The 26,700-nt window shown below is 39.2% G+C and overlaps 1 protein-coding gene across 3 annotated transcripts in view; it reads left to right on the top strand.

Moving 5' to 3' along the window:
• faf1 (Fas (TNFRSF6) associated factor 1) overlaps positions 1 to 26,700 on the top strand; it is a 332,733-nt gene that overhangs the window by 189,442 nt on the left and 116,591 nt on the right. For all 3 annotated transcript variants that reach the window (XM_069938594.1, XM_069938592.1, XM_069938593.1), the window contains exons 9-12: positions 1,522 to 1,617; positions 7,325 to 7,448; positions 10,814 to 10,877; positions 13,269 to 13,350. In XM_069938594.1, coding sequence (XP_069794695.1) covers positions 1,522 to 1,617; positions 7,325 to 7,448; positions 10,814 to 10,877; positions 13,269 to 13,350 — 366 coding nt within the window. The remainder of the gene's footprint in view (positions 1 to 1,521; positions 1,618 to 7,324; positions 7,449 to 10,813; positions 10,878 to 13,268; positions 13,351 to 26,700) is intronic.

Here is a 26,700-nt window from a genome sequence, read left to right as displayed (position 1 = left end):
TCAAATATATTTTAAACATTTCCTAAGATTTATGATACATGCACCACCTCAAAGACTGTCCTAATTTTCCCTTTTTCATGACTTTTGCCAGTAAAAGTTAGGACAGTCTTTGAGGTGGTGCATGTATCATAAATCTTGGTATTTGTTCCTCCCATCTTTCATATTTTATGTATATTGTTGTGATGGTGTTCTCCAACAAAGTTTAGCTTCACTAAAACTGGCACGTTGACTTCACTGGAACTAAGGTTATCTGCATGAATACATTCCTTCTATTTCTCTGTAATAATGAATAAGCCTTGAATATTTGTAACTGTTATATGTGGTACTATATTAAAAATGTAACATAGTTATGAAATCATTTAGTTTTAATAAATCTTGTCAAAAACCAGGCTAGAGTCTAGAAAAAGACAGTAATTTGTACCTTTATGATTCAGCATCTAATTTTACTACTATATGATTTCATCAATGAGAACTCCTTAGTTAACTCTTAGTCTGCTCCCTCCATGACTCCCTTGTCCACTCACCGCTTCCCTCTAATCAGCCACTTGGCATCTTCCCCTGTGACTGCAGGAATTGACACACTTGTGGCCACATCTCCTCCCTCACCACCATTCAGGGCCCCAAACAATTCTTCCAAGAGAAACATCACTTCCCTTGTGAATCTGTGGGAGTCATCTACCGCATCCAGTACTCCTGTGGTGGCCTTCTCTACATCGGAAAAATTGGATGCAGACTGGAAAATTGCTTCACTGATCACTTCCACTCTGTCCTCTTCAATGACAAAGAGATCTCCCTGTTACCCACCATTTCAATCAATTCTGCGTCCGCTCCTGCCCCAATATTATTGCCTTGTGCACTGCCAAACCAGGGTCATTCATAAATTGGAGGAACCACACCTCATATTTTGTCTGGACACTGAATACTCTCCAACTGGGTAACATTAACATCAACCTCATTTTTCTCTGTTTTCCCTCTCCCTCTATTTACTTTCCTCCAGTTATCCACCTCCTGCCATCTCTATTCACATACATATACCCCTTTCCCTGTTTTCTCATGCCCTCCCTTACCCTTCTATATATAACCTCTTGCCTGTGGGTATGTGCTCGTCCCCTGCTCCTCCTCCACCCTTCCCCCCCCACCATTTTATTCAGGTGTCTACCTACATTTTTCTCATACCTTGATGATGATCTCAAGCCCGAAATGTTAGTTATGTATCTTTATCTTTGCTGTATAAAGTACGCTCTTTGACCTGCTGACTTTCTCCAGCATTGTGTTTTGGCTTAAAGATTGCACTGGTGTCATTCCAGTATGCCACTGGTGCCAAGCATTCTTCTGAAAATACACTTTCAAAATTGTGTTACAAACTGTATTTGAGACTAAAACTGATTTGTAAAGATGAAAACTGGAATACTAAACATTTTGGTCATTTGTTTTTGTCTAAAGGAGCATGATAATGCCTTGGTAATCTATGCTGCACAACATATACATTTATTTAATGTTACTCTGGGACTCTTTTTGCAGATTACTTTAGCTGCTGTTGGACTCAATTATCCCTGCCATCGGCTAACAGTTAGTAAAAGGCTGCCACCTACACAAACCAGGGAACGGTCTGAAGAGGTAACAAATGTTTTGGTTTCATAATTACAGTAATTTTAAATTTAATACTTTTTACTGGATGCTTGAAAGTTGGCTTTTCAATATTTTCTTATATTATATCATATAATTGTGCATATTAGATTTTATTTTTTTCTTGCACTTTGATGTAGCAAGTCAATATTCTTGGGCTGCTAACAGATAGAGGGACATTTAGTTTGATTTCTGCATGCTGAAAAATCTCAATTTATTAATCGACAATATATATCAAAGAAGGGCACCTTTCAGCCCATTTCTCAATGCCAGTTAAAGAAGACCTTCTCTGTCTAATTTCACCGTCCACCACTTGGTTCATAATCAACTTGTCATAACTCTTTACACACCAGGCACTTTTTAATTGTGATAAGTGCTTCTGACTGTACTGCCTTTTAATCTGGTGCACCCTGGTCCCCAAGTTTCAAAATGGTTTTTTAATCTCCTTTGTAATCCTTCTGCCAATTATTTTAAATCCATGCCCCTTGGCCCTCTTGCATTCCTATTCACACAAAACAAGAAACTGCTGAAAGCATCTGTGGAAAGTAGAGCAGAGTCCATTTCAGTTTAATGAACTCTGATCAAAATATTGTTTCTGTTTTGCTCTCTACTGATGCTACCTGAACTACTATTTCAGGATTTTCTATTTTTTTTTAATTTTCAGATTTCCAGCATCTTTATTTTTTTTTGCTTCACTTTCTACTAACATTCAGAATCTTATAGATCAATTAAGTTTCCTCTCAGCTTCCTTTGTTCCAAAAAAATAATTCTAGGTTTTATCCAGTCTTTTCCATTTGGTAAAGTATTTCCATCCTGGCAACATCCTTCAAAATCTTCTCAACATCTTTCCAGTCCAGTTATGTGTCAGTGCTCAAATCAGGGCCAAAATCTATGAATCAATGTTTCAATTTCCTTTCAGCATGCAATCATTGCAGTGTTCACTACCATCACCTTCCTGAGATATATTATTGCACATAGTTGTATAAACTTCCAGCATTATATCCATGTGCTTTTAGTTTGTACCTGACTAGTGAAGAAAAGCATTCCTTATTCCTCCTTTACAAATTTTCCTTCCATGCTGCTACAACCTCCTTTATTCTGTGGCCTTTGTGAATGATGACAAACCTATTGGAAGGCAATTTATCAAATTATTTTTAAAAGTCCACAAATGCTAATTCAATCACAGTTCCCTTAAGGACCTTCCATGATTCTTCATCTAAAATGTGATTTACCTATAACAAATTAGTAATGCCTTTTTCTAATCAATCCATATTTTTCCAATTACTAATTCTGTTGCAGACTATTGATTTCCAGAGCCTTTCCCATTTCTGGGGTAAGTCCAATCGGTCTGTAGTCATGGATTAATCCTATGCACTTTTTTGAACAAGGGTATAACATTTTTGTCCTATGATTCTTGTTAACCACCATCTCTAGATGTTTGAAAGATTATGGTTGAGGATTCCTTGTCCTTGCAGCATTCTTGGATGCAATCCATCTGGACCTGAGGATTTATCCTCTTTAAGTGCATCTAGCCTTTCTTGTACTTCCTATTTATCAATTTACCAAAAAAAATTGGATGTTGTTATTTCCAAGAAAGAATGCCCAACTGACTTTCTATTATCATTAGGTCTACTATCAAATCTTTCTGGGATTTTTCATTGTACTGAAGGCTAAATTAACTATTCATGTGAATAAAGTGACAATAGATGTTATGCAGAGGCTGGGTATATTGCAGTGAATGGTTTATCTCTTGATCCCTCAAATCCTCTTTACTATCTACAACATTGTTAGAAGATGTACTTTGTGCTTATCTGAATTGATCCCATAAATCCATGCACCTCTGGTTGATGTCGCAAAGCACAACTGTCATTGATTTAACATCCATCCTTCCATCCTCTGAAGTGTTGGCATTTTGGGATACAATCCGAGTATCTGCAACTAACTGGCTAAGAATATTACCTTGTGCCTACCAGACACACACAGTTCTGAATTTCCCATTGGCCTCAGAACTGTGAGTGGCAGAGCCCAACATTCTGATGTTCTTCAGCGATTTATTTGATGGAATTATTTTGTGAATTCTGTGCTGGGTCTAACCCTGCCACAGAATTTCACTGGATTTTGTGGAGCTGGAACAAGGAGAGAAAAGGAGAATATGGAATAATTTTTAAATTATTTTAGTATGGTTAATGTTTTAATGCAGTTTATTCTCATTTTTTATTTTAAATGTTATTTTTTATCACTTCATTTTTAAATGTTTTAAAATATCTCTGAGTGTTAAAGATATTCAGGGACATTTCTGAAATTTAGTGATCTGACAGCAACTAAATTTGGTCTAGGGCTTTGGTTGTAAAAGTTGTTTAGGATTTTTGGGGAGGAGTCACTTCACTGCTCCATTGGAAACCCTGCTGTCACCCAGGACTTGTTGCTGAGATCCAGAATACTTATGACCAAGAAGGTGAGCCATTTTGATCGAGTCCAGGTAAGTTTGTGCAGATTACCTGTGGTAATTAAGTCACATAAAAGGTGATTCTCTTGCATGGCTGAAATATGATTTCTGAGAGCCGCAATGTTCTCCTTTCTTTTGGGAGGTCATTTTGTGTAATAGCTAGAAAGGAAAGACACAAAAACGTATGAATAAGAGAAATACAATTGTTTCCTGTCTAAATGTTACCATTAGTCATCTTCAGTAAAAGATGTGTTCCATAAAGCTTTGCTAGATAATCTTGTTACAGGCAAATGAGAAATGCACAGTATTTTGTAGTATTACAGTTCACGTTTTCTAAATAAACCACTTCAGCTTTATTGCTGTGGTTACTTGTAATTAACTTGAACAGCCTGGTTGTAGATGGCTCTATGAATAATTAATGAATATTGTCTTCACATCATCAGCTCATCTAGTGTTCAGTCAATTGTCATTGGAATGTGAATGAAAATTGCTTCAGTGAAAAGAAATACTTGAATTTATATGTGTTGTTCATAGCCTCAGTTTACTTTTGAATTTCAATTATTATTATAAAGTATAAAACACAGCAATTCTATTTGGTTTGTGCAAGGTCCCACAAATATAAAAAATGACAGATAAAGTGTTTTAATAATGGGAATGGGATTATTCTGCCTTACTTCAAAGTATTGCAATAGAATAATTTATGCCCACCCAGAAGGGCTAATGGATCTTGGTTTAATATCTTATTTGATTGAGAGCTTCCCCTCATATTTTCCTAAAATAGCAAAAGTATATGTGAGTCCCAGTGATTCCATGGTGGGAAAATATTAAGAGGAAAGAAAAAGAAAAGCTGAGACATTTAAACAAGTGTTCCACAAGGATCAGTGTTCAGACACCTGTTGTTTTTGATAGAGATATAAAAATATATCGTTGTAAGTTTGCAGATGGCAAAGATTTGAGGAATTGTGGAAGCGTAGAGGGCTATCAAAGAATACCACAGATCAGTTACAGATATAGGCAGAGAAATGGCAGATGGAGGTTAATTAGGATGTGTGAGGTGTTGGACTTTGGGAGGTCAAATATAAAAGAAATATTCAGTGAATGGCAGGATTTTTAAAAACATTGATGTGCAGAGGGATCTATGGGTTCACATCCAGTGCTACTTGAAAGTGGTCATGCATATATATAGGATGGTAAAGAAGGTGTATGGTATGCTTGCCTTCTTTAGCTGGGGCACTAAATATAAAATTGCAGAGAGCAATTTGTGCAATTCTGGTTGTCCATTAGTGGAAGGATGTGAAGGGTTTCAAAACCAGGATGTTGCTTAGATTAGAGAATATGAGCTATGGGGGGAGGTTGGACAAACTGAAGTTGTTTTTGTTGGAAAATTGGAGGCTGAGGGGTAACCTGATAGAAATTCATAAAATTCTGAGAGGCATTGATATAATAGACATTCAGAATATTTTTTGCAGAGTAACAATGTCACATTTTAGAATATGTGTTTAAGGTGACAGAGGAAAATTTAAAAGAAATGTAGGAGCAAAGTTTTTCACAGTATGTGCCTGGAATGGGTTGCCAGGATTAGTGGTGAAAACAAAGCTAATAGTTTCATTGAACTGGCTTCTGAATAGAAAGAATATTGCAAAACTCATAGATGGATATGTATCATGATGGAGCAGAGAGTTTTATTTTAATTTTTGCATCATGTCATGTATATAAATACTGTACTCTACATATTTTCATACAACCCTATCACTTGTTCTCTCTCTTATGCGCATCATTCCCCTTGATCATTTTCCCACTTGTGTATACTGAGGAGTAGTTTACAGTCATGTTCTAGTTATCAGCATGTCTTTGGTTGTGGGAGGAAACTCAATGGCCATGAATGAGCGAATTCCACCTGAGATCACATTGAACCCAGGAATGTGGAGCTACGAGGCAGCAGGGTCACTGCTGGTTGATGGTTTGTCAATCATATATAATCATATAACCATTTACGGAGTGGAAACAGGCCATGTTGGCCTTCTTTATAATTCTTTATCTTGGAGGAATGTATGGGTTCAATCATTGAGAACAATCCAGGCTGATTTTGGGGCACTAAGAAATTAGCAGTTAGCAAGAAAAGGCAAACTAATAGCACCAAAGTGAACTTTATTCAGGAAAAATTATGATCTCTGTAAATGACAGGGCAATCTTGAGGAATATTCGAGACAGCAATGGATCATCCTCTGTACTTTCCAATGACTTCAACATGATTCCACCATCAGACAACTCTTTCACTCACTTCTCCTTTCAGCACTGTAAATGAATTGCTTCCACTGTAACACTAGTCCATCAATAGGCATCTTTTCTCTATCTGCTAGAAGTGCTTTACCGACTCTTGTCCATGCTCCCTTCCTGTCCATAGAGCCAAGCTCTTCTTCCAGGTGAAGCAGCAATTGTACTATTTTCCAGTGCAATGGTCAGTACTTTCAGTGTGGTGATTGGGGAAAGCATATAAAGATCAGGTGAATGTTTTGAACAATATCCCCATTGAGTACTCAAAAGCAATCCTAAGCTTCCACTGTCTGCTATCTTAATTTCTATCACACTCTCACTTTGACCTCAGTCTTTGGTCTTGGGACATTGCTCCTCAAGCTGACATTGAGCTTTGATGAAGCAACACTTCACCTTCCAACTTCACAATTTGCAGCCTGAGGGGCTCAACTGTTTCAGATAATTGTCCACTCCTGCCATTTGTTTCTCATTTCCAGCATTGTTCTATTTCAGATAAGTTTACGCCTCCCCCAAACATGCCCTAATTCCCCTTTTTACCACCACTTGTGTTATTCAATCTCCCTGGTCATGCATCTTGTCCTTTGTTTCCTTCCCCTGGTCTACCTTGGACTTCAGATTAAAACTTTTTAAAAATTTCTCCCAGTTTTGATGAAATATTTTGGACTGAAACATCAACTCTGTTTCACTCTCCATAAATACTGCTTGACCTTCTGGGTATTTCCAGCACATTCTGCTATAATTTCAGAATTTAAGTATCTACAACATTTTGCTTTTGATTTTTCTTTCTTCGCTTCTTTTGAAAAAGCCTCAATCTGTCTAGATAATGATTTCAAATGGACTACTTAATCTTATCAACCCTTGTAAATTCTTTAAAATATAAATTAGGTAGTGTATTTGTTTTTACTTCATTGTTATTTAATGTTTGTATTAAAATTTATTTGATTGAAATTATTAATTTGACTTCTGTTAAATCCATAGTGCACAGATGTTCACATGGTCAGTGACAGCGAAGGAGATGACTTTGAAGATGCTACTGAGTTTGGAGTTGATGACGGTGAACTTTTTGGCATGATTTCTTCTGGATCAAAAAAATCTCCAATGAGTACGTTGGTGTCACTGATAACATTAAATACTTCTTAATTTAATTTTAATTTGGAGATACAGCACGGAAACAGGCCCTTCCAGCCCACAAACACTGGCTTTTTACAATTCATTGTTACTGTTTTATTTTGTTTAATTATTTGAGAGTAAACATTTATAATCAAACTAGATGTAGCTAATGAACCATCTCCCATAAATGAAGCATATCAAATCATAGTTCAGGCAGCTTTGCCATTTTTTTTGTAGAGATGTCTAGCAGGATGAAAAGTAATTTAAAGAAGCAGTTTATATTGAAGAAGAGGCCTGGATTATCTTTGCCTTTTAGAGTGATCGTGAGAGCATTATTATTTTAATAGAGGAGACCAAACCCCAGTGGAACTAATGTAGACAATTAGGCAAAAATAAAATAAGCCTCTATGAAGAAGCAAAATTGAGTTTATCGCAAAGTAAGTGCATAGGATTTGAACTTGAACAATTTTCCCACAGGAAAGGAAATCACAGGTGAACTAAAAGAATGGATCATTGAATTAGCAAACAATGTAATAACATGGGGATTTTAAATGCTGATCTTTTTTTTTACAAAGTATGGGAAGAAGTGGGTTGTAGGAGGATTTGGCTATCAAGAAAAATGAATAATTGGACAAGGATTGCTTTGTTAATGTTGAAGACTAGCAAAATTCAGAAACCTGTGACCATCAGTAAGTAATCATTGACTTAACCAGAGGGTTAAGACCAGAGCAGCAGTCTAAATGTACCCTTAACTGAGCACACAGCAAACTTATTACAAAATTTGAAGAGATTAGGGTAAAAGACAAACTTTTTAGAGGAACTCGTCAGGCAGCATCCATGAAGAGAATTGACAGTCGACTTTTTGAGTCCCAGTTAGTTTCAGAACTGAGACAGGCAAGGGAAGATGAGCAATATAAAAGTGGTGATGAGGAAGGGGTTTGTTGGGAAGGGGTGGGTTGGTTCATACAGCAGTTTGTTTTTGCTCGAGTTTCCAGCATCTGCAATCTCTTGTGCCTCAAGAGATTGGGTCTGATGTGGGGAGAAGGTATGGAAGGGTTGAAATTGAAAGATGAGAAATGGATTCACTGGTGAAATTCAGTTGAAAAATGAACAGGGTGACTCTCTGTTGACAGTGATCAGATTGACTTGTGGAAAGACCATAGATCTTGGCAAGTGCTGGAAGTATACAAAACATAATCAGTGTGGTCAAGTTCCTTGAGGACGCACTGAAAGAATGGTGAATTGATTAGAAACAGCAAAGATTGACCTGAGAATCCAAAAGTTATGTATCTAAATATGTACTGATGGTGCACTGACCAGCAGTCAGTGATGGAGCAATGAGAATCCCAGAAGTAAGATGCAAAATAAATTGTAAAGATAGACTACAGTGATAGGCAAATTCAGTCTGTTTGATTCAAGAGAAAAGCTATAATGTGTGCAATAAAAGACAATAAAAAGCCACTGATTAATCATGCCTATCCTGTTGAGTAACATATGCATCCTATTGAACTCGCTCCTTTCCTTGTATTCCATTTAGATATTAATCTCTTCAAAAACCTAATACAGGAAACTAAGGAAATTTTTTTCCAATCTCCATAAATAATCAAGCACATTGCAGTGGACAGTGGTGATTAACAACACAAATGCTGTTAGTGTTATAATTTATATAATACAATAAAGTAATTATTAGTTCTAAGTTGTATGTACTTAAAGTATAACTTTTGAGCTTCCTTTCTGAAACTTGCTTCCATTGAAACCTATGGCACTTCAATACATATTAGGGATATACATATTTGGAACATCTTTTGGAATCCATTTTCTTTGGAAGCATCTACTTACTAGAATAAAACTTAATTTTACTTTAGTATACTTTGTGCCCAGGCCCCCTGTTTGCCCAGCCATGTATCCTAGCTACGTGGACAGAATTTTATTCCTTAATTTATTTTGAATATCTTAATCATACCAAAATTTTAAAAAATTCTATTATCTCTCGACTATGAATCATTAAACTAGGCCTTAGTCACGTTTTCAATGATTTTACTGGCTACCACCATTCAACGTATACATTTTATGCAGCGCTTTAGATATAGTCCCACCAAATAAAGGATACTAATTTGATTCAGCTTGAGTTAAGTAAAGAAAATAGGTTTCATAAAAGTAACTTCTGTTGAGTTATTAAATAGCAGATGGCTTCATTTAATAGTTGTGATGAATTAATTTGTTAGTGATGTTTATTTACATTAAATTCAGAATGTTTTGGGCTATATTTCAAATAAATCTGCAAATAGTTTAAATTTTGATTCAAAGTGCACTTGCAATTGAAGTAATGTCTGCTGTAAATTATGTATATTAAACTTTTATTGGTGCACCATTTTGATAACCAAAATCTCATCAACTATAAACTTTCTAATCCAAATTCTTAATTGTTCTTGCAAAATCATTCTATGAAATATAAAATTATTGATATAATGCCATTGACAAAGATAATCAGAAGTGGAAATTGTACCATGAGAAAGCTAACTTAAACATTAAATAGGTGAAAAACCAAAATGTTGTTCCTCCTCAGGCATAACTGAATGGTCTTTGTACTGACTGAATCCATAAACTGAAATTCATTAATATGCACCCCAAGGATCTCTCTTGTATTTGTGAGTAAATATGGTAGTTGTTATATTTGTTTCATGTTTATGCTGCAGATTTTAATCATGGTTAAGAATATTTTTAGAGCAAACAAATTGCTGGAGGCACTCAGCAAATCAGGCAGCAAGCATGAGTAGAAATGGTCAGTTAATGTTTCGGTGTGAAGTCTTTATCAAGACTGTTATGGAAAAGGTGATATTACAAATAAGGAAAGAAGCTGGGGATGAGGGTAAGAAGGTGTGAGAATGGAAAGACGGGTAAAGTGAGAAACTATTATGAAGGGGTTGACAAAGTAATATTTATTGTATTTATTTTAGCTATGATTTATTTAAATCTTAGATCCCTTATTAGTTTTAAGTGAAATTGTCAGATTGATATAAACTATGTAATAATTTTAAGTAAATAAATAACAGTGAATTTTATATCATCTACTGGTATACAAAATAAAAAAGCCTTAGAAAGGCAGCAATTCATTTGGTTTATTTTATCCTACCTGCCATGCTCCTGGGTCAATAAAATATCAACTGGTGAAGTGCAATGCACATTCCACTACTTCATTCTACAACTTCAAATTGTGTTTTCAATGAATATTTTGAGGTTGAAGTTACAAAGAAGTAATTTTGTGCTAACAAAGAAGTAAAATTTGAAGAACCGCTGAATATTTCCAAATCTCTGTCATCCAGAAATCTGACCTTAATCTTTGTATTTCTATGGTAGTGCCCGATGATGCTGAAAATGAGGGAGATGCCTTATTACAATTTACTGCAGAATTTTCTTCAAGGTACAGTTACATTTTCCTTAAAGAGAAGTTCAGTTAATTTTACCAATCATTTCAAGAACATTTTTTAATTTTTAATGTCAGGTAATAAAGAATAATTTAAATCCATTTGCACTGGGAGCTGCATGGAAAGAAGAGATGGGGCAGGGAAGATTGGAACTTTGTAATAAATTACTTAATATTTTGTGTATGACAACAATAAATAGTTACAGAAATATGATAAGAAGATAAACTGGACTGTGAATCTTTGGAAATCTGAAATAAAAACAAAAAAAAACTGGAGATACTCTAGTCATGTAGCATCTGTGAAGAGAAAAATGATTTGTTTCAGTTTGATGATGTTCCATTAGAACTGGATGAGTGAGAAAATGAGCATGTATAACATAGAAAGGGGGAATGAGTAAAGTGATGAGAAAGAAGACCAAGATTCTACAGTGATTAAAATGTTGTTGATGCCAATTAGAGAAGGCATTGAATGCTTATTAATTGTAGCTAAGGAGTGAAACAAGAAAGTCTGCATATGCTGTGATTGTATTAAATAAACAAAAATGTTGAAGAAACTCAGCAGTACGCACACCATCCATAAGAGGCAAAGATATATAACTAACTTGCTTGAGCCCTTCATCCTTGAGTTTCTCCAGCACTTCTGTTCATTTAATTATATTTGAACTGCCTGGAGGTCGGTAAACAGAGAGATGAATGAGAGTCGCAGACAAAAAAAATTCTGCAATTGTGAGAATTTTAAATACAGGTACTGGAAATATTCAGCAGATCAAGTTGCATTTATGGAGAGGGAGCACTGAGTTAATATTGTAGATGGCCATCCCTTCATGAATATAGAGCCTCTTACAGATTTTTAAATAGTATTGGAGATTTTTATCTGAAATACATAAGAATAAATGTGTTTTCTGCTTTTTCTCCTTTTGCATTAAACTTTCTTCCATTATTCGGTTGAACAATTTTCCATTGAATGAAAGATCATGATTTTATTTCTGGTGCATCCTACACATATTTCAGTTTTGCATTGAGGAGGTTTTCTGTAGAATACACCTTTAGAGAAGTGCGTGCAACATCTTTACAGCGTCAGTGATTGAGACTGGGGTTCAAATCCCACGCTGTCTGTCAGGAGTTTGTACATTCTCCCCATGTCTCTGTGTTTTCCCCAGGGGGTTCTGGTTTCCTCCCACTGTTCAAACATACCGGGATATAGGTTAATTGGGTATAAATTAGGCGGCACAGACTCATGGGCCAAAATGGCCTGTTACCGTGCTATTTGTCTAAATTTTAAAATAAAATTTATTGTAGGGTACTCAGTGATTTTAAATTTGGCTTTCAGATATGCGCATGTAGTAGGTTTTGGGTAGCTGTAAGCAGAATGAATTACCTCATTTGTTAATTTGGTGCTGACCCCAAATCAATGGCACTGTTAAAAACAATACCATTTTGCTCTGAAAAAAATATAAAACATCGGATCATTACATGTTGTTTCCAATGTAAATGAATTTGAAGAGCATGTCTTAACACAAATGATATTGAAAAAATGAATTGTTATTGATATTCATCTTATTGATTTTTGAGTTTGCCCTGCATTTTTCACCTTTTTAAAATATTGTACTTTATTTTCTTTCCCTCTGTACCCCCATGACCTCCCACCCCAAAAAAAAACTCTTTCAGATATTAAGTTTCACTTGAGTATCTGGTCCAGCAACTTATTTTGGTGTACGAGGAACCATTCATACACATATTTTCTTGCAGACTCAAAATTTACACTTTGTAGAAAAAGAACGTGAATTTATGCTTGGCAGAAAACGAACTGGTGAAAATGTTCACCACTACCAACTTCGGTCTTTTAATAAACTGCAGATCCCCTTTCTAACTTTCAACCAGCCAAACGTAAATACTCAACAAAGCTTCGTACAGACTTGGTGCCTTGTGCCTTTTCTTCAATGGGCTGCATTTTCTGAAATTTTAGTCAAATGAGAGGTGATTGCATGGAGACACACAAAAATCTTAGAGGGATTAATTGCAAAGATATTAGAGGTTGTTTTCCCTGACTGGGAATCTAGCAGTCTGAGGATAGTGAATAAACTATTTAGGACTGAGATGGAGAAAATTTCTTCACTTGGAGAATTATATTTTTTTTTAGAAATCTTGAATTCTATTCACAATTGAATTTCTTTTGTTGCTTTTGGACAAAACAGTAGTTAAGAATTATCAAGAAAGTGTGGCACTGTAAAGTTTGTCATTATTATTTTTGAATGGTGGACTGTTCTCCAGGATCTGAATGGTCAATTTTTGTTTCAATTTTTATGTTCTTGTCAGTAAAAAGATCAGTCGTTTATGTGATTATTATTTTTTTAGCATGAATTAAACTTTATCTTTGTCAAATAATAGATATGGTGATTGCCATCCTGTATTCTTTATTGGATCACTTGAGGCTGCCTTTCAAGAAGCATTCTACGGAAAAGCTAGAGATGTAAGTGACCTTTTAAGATATTAGCTTAAGCTCCATTAATTTTTCAGTCTTGTCATCTGAACAAGTTTTGTCTTTAGATAACATATTTATTAAAAATTACAGCATTTCTTTCTTCCAGCCTTCCCACTACTATTTATTTTTCTCCACCCTTCAATAAATTGTTTTTGGCACAGTTTAGTGTTTATCTGGTGGAAAAAAATGTAATTCTTCTGATGAAGATATTTTTGGGGTAGAAGACAACATGTATAATAAACATTCAACATGGAAAAGCTGAATAAAAATATAGCAATGTATAATTAGTTCTTTGTAACAGTTTATCTTTAAAATTGTAATAATCACTATAATAAATGTTCTAGAAAGTTTTGCCCTGGACAGGGGTGGGGGGGAGAACTGGAAGAGAGTTTCACTAACATCGAAGTACTCGAGAATCCTTTATCCTCATCAATGTTTTGAGTTTTTTTAAATGAAAAAAACTTTCCTCTCATTCTAATCTAAAACTTGCTTGATGTTCATTTATTTCATTTAAAAATAAAATCATTGTTAAGAGTATTCATAAATATTTTGAAACAAAATTACCAAAAATATCTTTTAGTACAGAATTATTTTTTTACAAGGCCAAGTTACACTTAGACCTTTACCAAATTATATTGTCTTTGGTCTCATGTAAGTTGAAATACTTGAATGTATTTTTATGCAAGTTGGATTTAAAATTCTGTAATTTTTCTAACAAAAGAAAATAACCTTTTAAACTACTAAATCAGAGAAAGGGGAGGAAAAGTATTGTGCGTGAAATCAGTTTTAACCAAATCCACTGCCAGGTTTTTTTGAACATAAACTCATTAAATGTTTATTTGAGTGGCTGGATTACTAAGGATTTTGGAATACCATCAATTGATATATACTTAATCGCTAAGTAAAACACTACACTTGATTAAGTTTTTCTCACGATGCCGCTCACAGTCCATCTAATCAGGATGCTTTAAACTGATTATGTACAGATTACAGTTGACCGCTTTTTATCTTTTCTATTTTCATTTGATTATCTTTTTTTTAATAAAAATATCTTATATCCTTGAAACTCAACAAATGCCAAGAAATATAATGCTTTGATTAAGAATTTTTAGAATGTTTTAAAAAAAAATAACATTATAATATCCAACTGACTCACCAAGAATCTCAATTTTACTATTTTAATGCAATAAGATGCAATTATATATTAAAATTGAGATTTCAAAAATTGTCTTTTTAGACAAAATAGTGTTTTGAAAATTGAGTTTTAGCTTGTCAGGTTTGAATAATATGCATTTTAACCAAAAACAAGCTTTGTGTGTATTTCAAAATTCAACATTTAAATTCTTTGCTTTGTCATTGTGTGGCAAAGTGGGATCCTTCAACATTTTGCAGAGACTATTGTATATTCATTAGTCACATTAGGTACTTGAAGACTGGAGGATGTCTAATGTTGTGCCTTTATTTAAGAAAGGCTTCAGGAACATTTTAGGGATTCTTAAGGTTAGGATTTATTTGGCTTTGGATAGGTAAAGTCTAATTGGGGATGGATAACATTGCTTTATTGTAGGAGATGATGTTAAAAATTTGACTGAATTTTTTGAGGTGACCAAAAGGATTGACAAGGGCAGAACAATAGATGTTATCAAATGCCTTGCTGAAGTCCACATAGACAAGGTCCCTACTGGTTGGCTAATTGAGAAGGATATGTTACATGGGATCCAGAATGTAATAAAAATTGGCATTGGTAGAAAGCAGAGAATATTGATTCAGAGGTTCTTTTCAAATTGGAGACCTGTGGGCTGCAGGAATATGTAGTAGGTCCTTTAATATTAGTTTTATAAATATAAATAAAATTTAAAAAAAAAAATATATATATGCGCGTGTGTGTGTGCATTATATATAATTATGTGTACATTTTATATATATGTGTGTGTTTGTGTGTGTGTGTGTGTGTGTGTGTGTGTGTGTGTGTGTGCGTGTATATATATATATATATATATATATATGTATGTACAGTCACCGAGACAGAGGTACACCAAAGAAGAGTTACAAGGACTGCCTAAAGAAATCTCTTGGTGCCTGCCACATTGACCACCGCCAGTGGGCTGATATCGCCTCAAACCGTGCATCTTGGCGCCTCACAGTTCGGCGGGCAGCATCCTCCTTTGAAGAAGACTGCAGAGCCCACCTCACTGACAAAAGACAAAGGAGGAAAAACCCAACACCCAACCCCAACCAACCAATTTTCCCTTGCAACCGCTGCAACCGCGTCTGCCTGTCCCGCATCGGACTTGTCAGCCACAAACGAGCCTGCAGTTGACGTGGACATTACCCCTCCATAAATCTTCGTCCGCGAAGCCAAGCCAAAGATATATATGTACATTACTAGAGCGCATCGGATGCCCCCCAAAGTTCCTCAACATGATTATCCAACTGCACGAAAACCAACAAGGTCGGGTCAGATACAGCAATGAGCTCTCTGAACCCTTCTCCATTAACAATGGCGTGAAGCAAGGCTGTGTTCTCGCACCAACCCTCTTTTCAATCTTCTTCAGCATGATGCTGAACCAAGCCATGAAAGACCTCAACAATGAAGACGCTGTTTACATCCGGTACCGCACGGATGGCAGTCTCTTCAATCTCACACCAAGACACAAGAGACACTTGTCCGTGAACTACTCTTTGCAGATGATGCCGCTTTAGTTGCCCATTCAGAGCCAGCTCTTCAGCGCTTGACGTCCTGTTTTGCGGAAACTGCCAAAATGTTTGGCCTGGAAGTCAGCCTGAGGAAAACTGAGGTCCTCCATCAGCCAGCTCCCCACCATGACTACCAGCCACCCCACATCTCCATCGGGCACACAAAACTCAAAACAGTCAACCAGTTTACCTATCTCGGCTGCACCATTTCATCAGATGCAAGGATCGACAACGAGATAGACAACAGACTCGCCAAGCCAAATAGCGCCTTTGGAAGACTACACAAAAGAGTCTGGAAAAACAACCAACTGAAAAACCTCACAAAGATAAGCGTATACAGAGCCGTTGTCATACCCACACTCCTGTTCGGCTCCGAATCATGGGTCCTCTACCGGCATCACCTACGGCTCCTAGAACACTTCCACCAGCGTTGACTCCGCTCCATCCTCAACATTCATTGGAGCGCTTTCATCCCTAACATCGAAGTACTCGAGATGGCAGAGGTCGACAGCATCGAGTCCACGCTGCTGAAGATCCAGCTGCGCTGGGTGGGTCACGTCTCCAGAATGGAGGACCATCGCCTTCCCAAGATCGTGTTATATGGCGAGCTCTCCACTGGCCACCGTGACGGAGGTGTACCAAAGAAAAGGTACAAGGACTGCCTAAAGAAATCTCTTGGTGCCTGCCACATTGACCACTGCCAGTGGGCTGAAATCGCCTCAAACCGTGCATCTTGGCGCCTCACAGTTTGGCGGGCAGCAACCTCCTTTGAAGAAGACCGCAGAGCCCACCTCACTGACAAAAGGCAAAGGAGGAAAAACCCAACACCCAACCCCAACCAACCAATTTTCCCCTGCAGCCGCTGCAATCCTGTCTGCCTGTCCCGCATCGGACTTGTCAGCCACAAACGAGCCTGCAGCTGACATGGACAGTTTACCCCCTCCATAAATCTTCGTCCGCGAAGCCAAGCCAAAGAAGATATATATATATATATATATATATACATTTAAAAGTATGGATAAATTGTTTTATTTATTTATACATATATTATAATGATTTGGAAAAGAATGTAGGTGGCATGATTACTAAGTTTGAAGATGATACCAAAATTGATGTTGTAGTGGGCAGTTGAAAAGGTGGATGTTATACCAACCTTTATAGGCCTAGACATTGAGTATTGGAGTTGTGATGTCATGTTACATTCGTACAAATTATTGGTTAGGCCACACTTGGGAATTACTGGTGCATTTCTGGTTTCCCAATTATGGGGAGGATATAATTAAGCCAGGAAGGTTGCAGAAAAGTGTCACAGTTATTTAAGGTGAAAAAATAACAGGGTTGTTGTCAAGTTTGACTTCAGCTTCTCAAATATTGGTCAGCACCACCTTGGTGCAGAGGTTCAATGGGGCAGAAGTTGTTGGGCATGTCCAAGAAAGATTCCTGACACTGTGTGTTGACTGGCCTACTCTTGAAGTGAGCATACTTGATCTACTACTAGGCAATGAACCTGGTGAGGCACAGACCTCTTGGTGGGAGAGCATTTCAGAAATATTTACCACCACTCCCTGACCTTTAGAATTGCCATGGACAAGGATAGGATGGAAAGTATTTAATTGAGGGAGGGTTACTTATGATGGTATTAGGTAGGAAACTAGGAGCATTAATTGGGAACAGATGATCTCAGGAAAATATACAGCACGAATGTTTCAGGACCACTTACATGTGATTTAAGATAGGTTTGTCCTGCTGAGACAGAGAAAGGATGAATGATAAAGGACCCATGGTTGACAAGAGAAGTAGGACATTTAGTCAAAAAGAAGGAGGAAGCAAAAACTAGTCAGGGCTCTTGATACTTTCAGTTAGCCAGGGAGGAACTTAAGGGACTTGGGAGAGGTAGGAGAGGATATGAGAAGGCCTTGACATTAAGGAAATCTCAAAGGCATTCTACATATGCATGAAGAGCAGGAAGATGAGTGGAGTGCTGGAAGGGGTGCTCAGGGAAATTTGCCTGGAGGCAAGGGGGCATGGTCCTGAATGAATACTTTGCTTCAGTGTTTGCCATGGAGAGGGACCTAGATCTGGTCAGTGTAGAACAGGGCTAATGTGCTGGAATATGTCGCAGTTATAAAAAGAGGTAATGTTTGAGCTTCTGGAAAATATTAGGATAGTTAATTCCCTTAGCTGGATGGGATGTATCCCAGGTACAACGAGATGTGTGGGAAAAGATTGCTGGAGGATTGATGTGGTAGCAGAGGATTGGAGGGTGGCAAATTTTGTTTCATATTCAAGAAAGGTAATGAGGATAATCCTGGACTAATTATAGACCAGAGAGTTTTATGTCAGTGGTGGGCAAACTATTGGAGATAATTTTTAAGGACACAATTTATGAGGATTTGGAGGAGTAGAGTTTGATTAGGGATAGTCAGCATGGCTTTGTAAGGGGCAGGATGTGCCTCATGAAGCCTAACTGAGTTTTTGAAAACATGACAAAACAAATTAATGATCTTCTTCTTTGGCTTGGCTTCGTGGACGAAGATTTATGGAGGGGTAATGTCCACGTCAGCTGCAGGCTCGTTTGTGGCTGACAAGTCCGATGCGGGACAGGCAGACACGGTTGCAGCGGTTGCAAGGGAAAATTGGTGGGTTGGGGTTGGGTGTTGGGTTTTTCCTCCTTTGTCTTTTGTCAGTGAGGTGGGTTCTGCGGTCTTCTTCAAAGGAGGTTGCTGCCCGCCGAACTCTGAGGCGACAAGATGCACGGTTTGAGGCACTGGCGGTGGTCAATGTGGCAGGCACCAAGAGATTTCTTTAGGCAGTCCTTGTACCTCTTCTTTGATGCACCTGTCTCGGTGGCCAGTGGAGAGCTCGCCATATAACATGATCTTGGGAAGGCGATGGTCCTCCATTCTGGAGACGTGACCTACCCAGCGCAGTTGGATCTTCAGCAGCGTGGATTCGATGCTGTCGGCCTCTGCCATCTCGAGTACTTCGATGTTGGTGATGAAGTCGCTCCAATGAATGTTGAGGATGGAGCGGAGACAAAGCTGGTGGAAGCGTTCTAGGGGCCGTAGATGATGCCGGTAGAGGACCCATGATTCGGAGTCGATCAGGAGCGTGGGTATGATAACGGCTTTGTATACGCTAATCTTTGTGAGGTTTTTCAGTTGGTTGTTTTTCCAGACTCTTTTGTGTAGTCTTCCAAAGGCGCTATTTGCCTTGGCGAGTCTGTTGTCTATCTCGTTGCCGATCCTTCCATCCAATGAAATGGTGCAGCCAAGATAGGTAAACTGGTTGACTGTTTTGAGTTTTGTGTGCCCGATGGAGATGTGGGGGGGCTGGTAGTCATGGTGGGGAGCTGGGTGATGGAGGACCTCAGTTTTCCTCAGGCTGACTTCCAGGCCAAACATTTTGGCAGTTTCCGCAAAACAGGACGTCAAGCGCTGAAGAGCTGGCTCTGAATGGGCAACTAAAATGGCAAGATTCCATATACACCAATATATTTCCTTTGTAAAAAAAAACTACAAAACAACAAAAAAAAATCAACTACATAGACATAATTAATTGAATTTTTAAAAATAACACAAAATTTAGACATAATAAATATTCAGGAAGAGAAGTGGATGTATTTTTTTTTAGTAAGGCATTTGACAAGGTTCCATATGGTAGTTTCATCCAGAAAGTCTTGAACCATGGAAACTTGACTGCATGGATTTGGAATTGACTTCCCTACAGAAGGAAGAGTGTAGTAGTGATGGAGTGTATTCTGCCCATAGGTCAGTGACAAGTGGTGTTCCATAGCAATCTGTTTTGGGAGCCCTAGCCTTGATAATTTATTTTTTAATAAATGACATGGACGAGGAAGAACAGGGATGGGTCAGTAAGTTTGCAGATTTTGTGAAGGTTGGAGGTGTTGTCGATAGTGTGGAGGGTTGTCATAGGTTAAAAAGGGATATAGATCCAGAGTTGGGCGGAAAAGTGGCAGATGGAATTCAGTCTGAAAAACTTTCAAGTAATCCACTTTGGAAGATCAAATTTCAAGGTGGAGAACATGGTTAATGGTAAACTTGTACCTCTCACTTTGTTCGTTTTAGATTGGTCACAGTGTTCGAACTACCGAAAGAAAATAGACACACACACCGAGAGCAGTTCAGTTTATACAAGTCTTTATTACTAAATCTAAAGCTGAATTCACACTACAATATGCAAGCCCTTCCCAATTATACTTATCAATGTCTGGACTGGTCCCAACTGCCAAAGCGAGGCGACGACTGCACACTTGTAGTAGGTTGTCTGGGTGCCGGTAGCAGCTTCTCCACCTCCCCGGACCGGGACGTCGGTTTGGAATCTTGAAGTTCTTCTTGCTGAGAGATGTTGCCACCTCTTGGAGAGTCTCAAACTTCAGCAGTGGGACCATGGCTTATATTACCCAAAAGTTGTTTACTTCAGATCTTATCTCTTTGAACAAATGATTTAATTATCTTCAAGGTCTCCTGACAGTCTGCGACCAACTAAAGACAACTGCATCTCTTGACCTCATGGTGGAAGTTGGATAATGTCAACTGATTCATATGCATCCCTGGGCCCCATAGTGGAATTTAGGTGTGTCTACTAAATATGCATCTTTGGCCTCATAGTGGAATTGAGGTTATGTCTTCTGATGCAACTGCATCCCTTCTTGCATCAGCTGGTCTAAATCCTCCATTACAGTGGAGAACATGGCAGGATTCTTAGCAGTGTGGAGGAATGAAGGGATCTTGATATCCAAATCCATAGATGCCTGAAGGATGTCATACATATTAAAACTATGCCACCTCATGTTAGCCATTTCAGCACTGGGATAAAGCATCCAAACATCCACGAGGAATGCGTCTTATCTTATTTGCCTCTATCAGGTCACCCCTCATCCTCTTTCGCTCCAAGGAGAAAAGACCATGTTTTCTCAACTAATCCTCATAAGGCATGGTCACCAATCCATGCAGCATCCTTGTAAATCTCCTCTACTCACTCTTTATTGCATTCACATCCTTCCTGTAGTGAAGTAACCAGAACTGAATACAATGTTCCACGTGGGGTCTAATGTAGAACTGCAAGATTACCTCATGGCTCTTGAACTAAATCCCATGGTTAATGAAGGCCAACACACTATACGCCTTTTTTAATAACACTATCAACCTGTGCAGCAGCTTTGAGTGTCCTATGGACATGAGCCCAAAGATCTCATTTCATCCACACTGCTAAAAGTCCTTCTATTAACATTTCATTCTGCCTTCAAATTGACCTACCAAATGAACCACTGTTGCAACGTGCAAAAGTGCTGGAGAAACTCAGCAAGTTAAACAGCATCTACAGGAAGCAAAGGGATGTAACTAACGTGGGTCTGAGCCCTTGAGTAAAAAGTCAGTGCCTGAATAAGAAGTTGGAGGGAGGAAGGGGCAAGGGTGGAGTACAGGCCAACATGTGGTTATGTATAGGAGGACTGAAATGCCAATTGATGAAGTAGACAAAGACGATGTGGTCATACAATAATCATGGCTTTTACTAGCAGAAACTCATGGTACAATAATGAAAGACAATAGTTGCATATACAGTTATACCCAAGGGGAGTGTCCCTAACAGTAGAGATAATTCACAGCCAATGTTAGTACAGCAAGGTTCACCAGAGGGGAGACAGGCAGCTTGGCAGACATTCACCACAGTCTCCCCTGACAGAAGAAGGGTTAAAATCAAAAGGATAGCTGCTAGGAAAGACTGAAGCAAGCGATACATGGATAGCGTGTTTGGCTTTGAGAATAACAGCCAAAATACTCCAGTATCTAGCAAGCAATCAAAATATAATGAGATGTTTTATGAATATGTCAGCCTATCAGGTTGTTTACGAATTCTGGTGCTTCTTCTCAAAACAGGTGGCTCCTTTGCAACCTTGGGAACTGGTACAGTTCCTGGGTCTGTAGTGTGCGAAGGACTGACTTCTGCATCCGCTCCAGAATCGCCAGCGTGAGGCAGTGGAGCCTCAGCATGGCCATCTGAAAACTTACTAGGTGTCACAGGCTCGGGGGGTGAGCCCAATCTCTCAGGCTCACTCTGAATAGGGGTGTGAGGAAGGGGTGAACCAGGCGAGGCCAGATCTCTTAGAGGTATAGTGTCAGTACTCCTGTCCGGGAATTTAACATGAGCGTAGTTGGGGTTGGTACGCAGAGGCTGAACTGGTTGGACTAGGGGGTCTGTTTTACGCGCCCGAGCATGGATCTTCAACTCAGGCTCAGATAAACAGGCTGTCCCGTTTGCGCAGAATGCAAACCGCAATACTTCAAAGCTTCAGAGGCCACTCTCATCAAGGCAACCCGACCTTTTGAGAGGATTAGCTTAGATTTTAAAGGACTGTTACCTTCCAACAACAAAAATATATATTTCCTTACTGTAATTGATGAATATTCCAGGTTTCCCTTTGCGATACCCTACCCTGACGTCTTGTCAGCGTCTGTCATTAAGGGTATACCAGTTTACCCTTTTAAACTGGTATAACTCCCCCATCAGCCTCAAAAGCCATATGGGCCGTTCCCTTTTCTTAATGGGGATTTGGTGATAAGCTGCTTTGAGGTCGATAGTGGAGTACACTTTGTATTGCGCTATCTGATTAATCATTTCATTGATGCGTGGCAGGGGGTAGGCATCCAGGTTAGTGTAATGGTTGATTGACTAGCTGTAGTCAATAGCCAGTCGTCTCTTAGTGTGATTTCTTAGGAAAGGCAAACATACGTTCATGAGGTGTTTGATTTGTTGCAGTACACAATAATGACCGAATAGAATGTAGCGCCTCAGGCAGCACTTCCTGCCACCGGGTAGCAGGGTAACCATGTGATTTTAAAGCAAGATTAACAGTCTTCCAGACTGTTGCAATAGCCCTTTCGACCTGCCCATTGCTCTGCGGGTTGTAGGTCATGGTACGGCTGGTGGCAATCCCTTTCCGTAGCACAGCTCGCCGCAGTTCAGCGCTCATGAATGCTGAGCCTCTATCGGTATGAATGTAAATGGGAAAACCAAAAATGCTGAAAATTCTGTCAAGTGACTTAATGACAAACGCTGATGAGACGTCAGGGTAGGGTATTGCAAAGGGAAACCTGGAATATTCATCAATTACAGTAAAGAAATATATATTTTTGTTGCTGGAAGGTAACGGTCCTTTAAAATCTAAGCTAATCCTCTCAAAAGGTCGGGTTGCCTTGATGAGAGTGGCCTCTGGAGCTTTGAAGTATTGCGGTTTGTATTCTGCGCAAACGGGACAGCTTTTAGTCCGTTTCCTGACTTTTTCCAGAAAGTAAGGAAGGTTGTTAGCTCTTATGTAGTGGAAGAACCTCGTGACTCCTGGGTGGCACAGTCTGCTATGGATATCTTTTAGCCCCTCCAGCTGAGCACAAGCAGCAGATCGTGACAATGCGTCAGAGGGATCATTTAACCTGCCTGGTCTGTACTGGATCTTATAATTATAAGTTGAGAGTTCTATTTGCCAGGGTGCCATCTTATCGTTCTTGATTTTACTTTTGTGTTTAGTATTGAACATGTAGGCAACAGATTTCTGATCAGTGACAAGGGTAAATTTTCTGCCGGCTAGAAAGTGTTTCCAGTAGCGAATAGCTTCAATAATAGCTTGGGCTTCTTTTTCAATGGCAGAATGTTTAATTTCAGGTCTGCGTAACGTGCGGGAGAAGAATGCCACAGGTCTGCCCTTTTGATTAAGGGTTCCTGCCAAGGCACAATCTGAGGCATCAGTTTCTACTTGGAATGGGACATCCTCGTCAATGGATGAGAGTGCAACTTTGGCAATATCAGCTTTAATTCTCTCGAAAGCCTTCAAGGCCATTGGAGAGAGAAGAAAAGATTTAGTGTCAACAGAGGGCGTGCCTTCATGGAGTCGTCCCAAACCCATTTGCAGTAGTAGGAAAAGAATCCCATACACCTTTTTAGGGCTTTTGCTGAGTCTGGGGGCTGGTAACTTCTTAAGGGGGAGCCATTCTTTCCAGGTTGGGGCGGATTTCGCCCTTGCGGACAATGTAGCCCAGAATGGGTAGCTCTGTCGTGTTGAACACACATTTGCCTTCGTTAAATGTAAGGTTGAGTTCTTTAGCTGTTGCTAAAAATTTCTTTAAGTTGTTGTCGTGCTCAGCCTGTGTTTTCCCATAGATAGTGATATTATGCAGATAGGGAAACGTACCCTGTACCTCATACGTTCTAACAATCTTATCCATTTACCTCTGAAACACTGACACACCATTAGTGACCCCAAAAGGTACCCTTTTAAACTGGTATAACGCCCCATCAGCCTCAAAAGCCGTATAGGGCCGTTCCCTTTTCTTAATGGGGATTTGGTGATAAGCTGCTTTGAGGTCGATAGTGGAGTACACTTTGTATTGCACTATCTGATTAATCATTTCATTGATGCGTGGCAGGGGGTAGGCATCCAGGTTAGTGTAACGGTTGATTGTCTAGCTGTAGTCAATAGTCAGTCGTCTCTTAGTGTGATTTTTCACGACTACCACTTGGGCCCGCCACGGTCTCTTACTAGGTTCAATTACTCCCTCTTTAAGCAGTCTCTGTGACTCCGCTTTGATAAACTCATGATCCTCTTTGCTGTAAGGACGGCTCTTAGTGGCAATCGGCTGACTCTCAGGGGATAAATCACTGAAAAGGGAAGGAGCTTTGATCTTTAATGTAGACAGTCCGCAGTAACTAGTGCGGGGAATGGTAAATGTGGGTAGTGACCCACCGAAATTTAACACTACACTGTTCATCTGAGATTGAATATCTAACCCCAGTAACACAGGGGTGCAGAATAAACAAGAGATCCTTTCATGGACCCCAGCATAATAAAGAGCCACACATCAGCAAGGCAATATCCCTGCAAATTTAAAGTAACTTTACACTTGTCCCGTACAGTTTTTGTAAGTTCACTACAAGCCATCGATATCTTTCGGTTCACTGGATATCTCCACAAATTTAAGGCTCTGGCAACTCTCTCGTGGATGTAGCTGTCAGTACTCCCCGAGTCTATTAGACAATTAAGAGTCTCACCATTAACATCCCCCTTCATAGTCGACTGTTCCAGTCCGTAACATCCCCCAAGCTTTACAGTCAATTGAGCTCTCACAGGGGATCTCACCTCACCGTCACTTGAAGTCAATTCAGCCTGCTCATCTGAAGATATCCCCCTTTTCACAGTTGTCTTCCATTCCTGCAGCTCCAGGATGCATTTTCTTGATGCTTCTCTTCTTCTTCTTCTTATCAGTGGGAGTACTTTACGCCTTACACACTTTAGCGAAGTGGCCGAGTTTCCCACAATAGCTGCAGGTAGCAAATCAAGCCGGGCACTTCTGTCTGGGGTGCCAGCTCTTATCACAGAAGTAGCATTTTTTCAGGAGTTTGCCCTTTTCTTTCCTTCTGGGTTCCAGCACTCCTGGATGTTTCCTTTTCGGTTTCTAGCATTTCACTGGTCCGCATGGCACTTCTCAGTGTTTTAGCTTGAGTGACTGCCTGGTCGTAGGTTAAGGGTTCCGTCTCCAGCAGCCTCTGTTGGATGTAACTGGAGTCAATCCTGTTGACAAAAGCATCCAGCTTCAAGGCATTGTGGTGTTGTTGCACATTCATTTGCCAGTGAGTTGAGGGCCAGTGCATAGGCAGCATCACTTTCCCCAGGTTTCTGGCGTCTAGTCAGCAACTGGTGTCGAGCAAGCACCACATTCCGTGGCCCTGCATAGTAAGCAGTCAGACGTTCCTGGGCTATAGCCAGAGTGGTAGCTCCTTGCGTTATGGCAGAGAGTTCAGGTGGCCCCACTGTATCGCCTCATTGACCACATTGTTTCGAGCCATGTAGTAATTGAAACAAGCAATCTAGTGGTTGAAAATTTCTCTGGCTCTCAATTATCAGCCGCTCTGGCTTGAGTGCTACATCCATTTCTGCTAATAAAATTGAAGTGCCAGTTGATGAAGTAGACAAAGTCGATGGGTCAAACAATAATCATGGCTTTTATTAGCAGAAACTCATGGTACAATAATGAAAGACAATAGGTGTATACACAGTTATACCCAAGGGGAGTGTCCTTAACTGTAGAGATAATGCACAGCCAATGTTAGTACATCAAGGCTCGCCAGAGGGGAGACAGGCAGCTTGGCAGACATTCACCACAAGGACAAAAGAGAAAAAAGCTGAGAAGTGATAGGGTGGGGGTAGTTTTCTGAATGGAGACACAAGGGGATGGGGAACTGGATGAAAGGAGAGAGTAGGATAGGGAAAGAGATAGAGCTGGGGAGGAGCCTAACAGAAACTGGAGAAGTTGATATTAATGTCATGTGGTTAGACAGTGCCCAGATTGAATATTAGGTGTTGTTCCTCCAATTTGTGGGTGGCCTTGGTATGGCAGTGCATGAGGCCATGGATAGACATATTATTGCAGTGGATAGAGCAAAGCTGTTCCATGAAAGGATTCCTAGTCTGTGTCCAGTTTCACTGATATAGAGGAGGCCACATACCACACAATAAATGACCCCTGCAAATTCACAAGTGAAGTGTTGCATCACTTGGAAGGAGTGTTTGGGTGCACAAATTATCGTGAGGGAGGAATGTGGGTGTAAGTGTAGCATTTCCTGTGGTCA

This window comes from Narcine bancroftii, chromosome 5 (assembly GCF_036971445.1).
Source record: "Narcine bancroftii isolate sNarBan1 chromosome 5, sNarBan1.hap1, whole genome shotgun sequence".
Lineage (NCBI taxonomy): Eukaryota > Metazoa > Chordata > Chondrichthyes > Torpediniformes > Narcinidae > Narcine > Narcine bancroftii.
The sequence above is the reverse complement of the archived record's forward strand: the minus strand, read 5'-3'. Positions and strand labels throughout refer to the sequence as shown.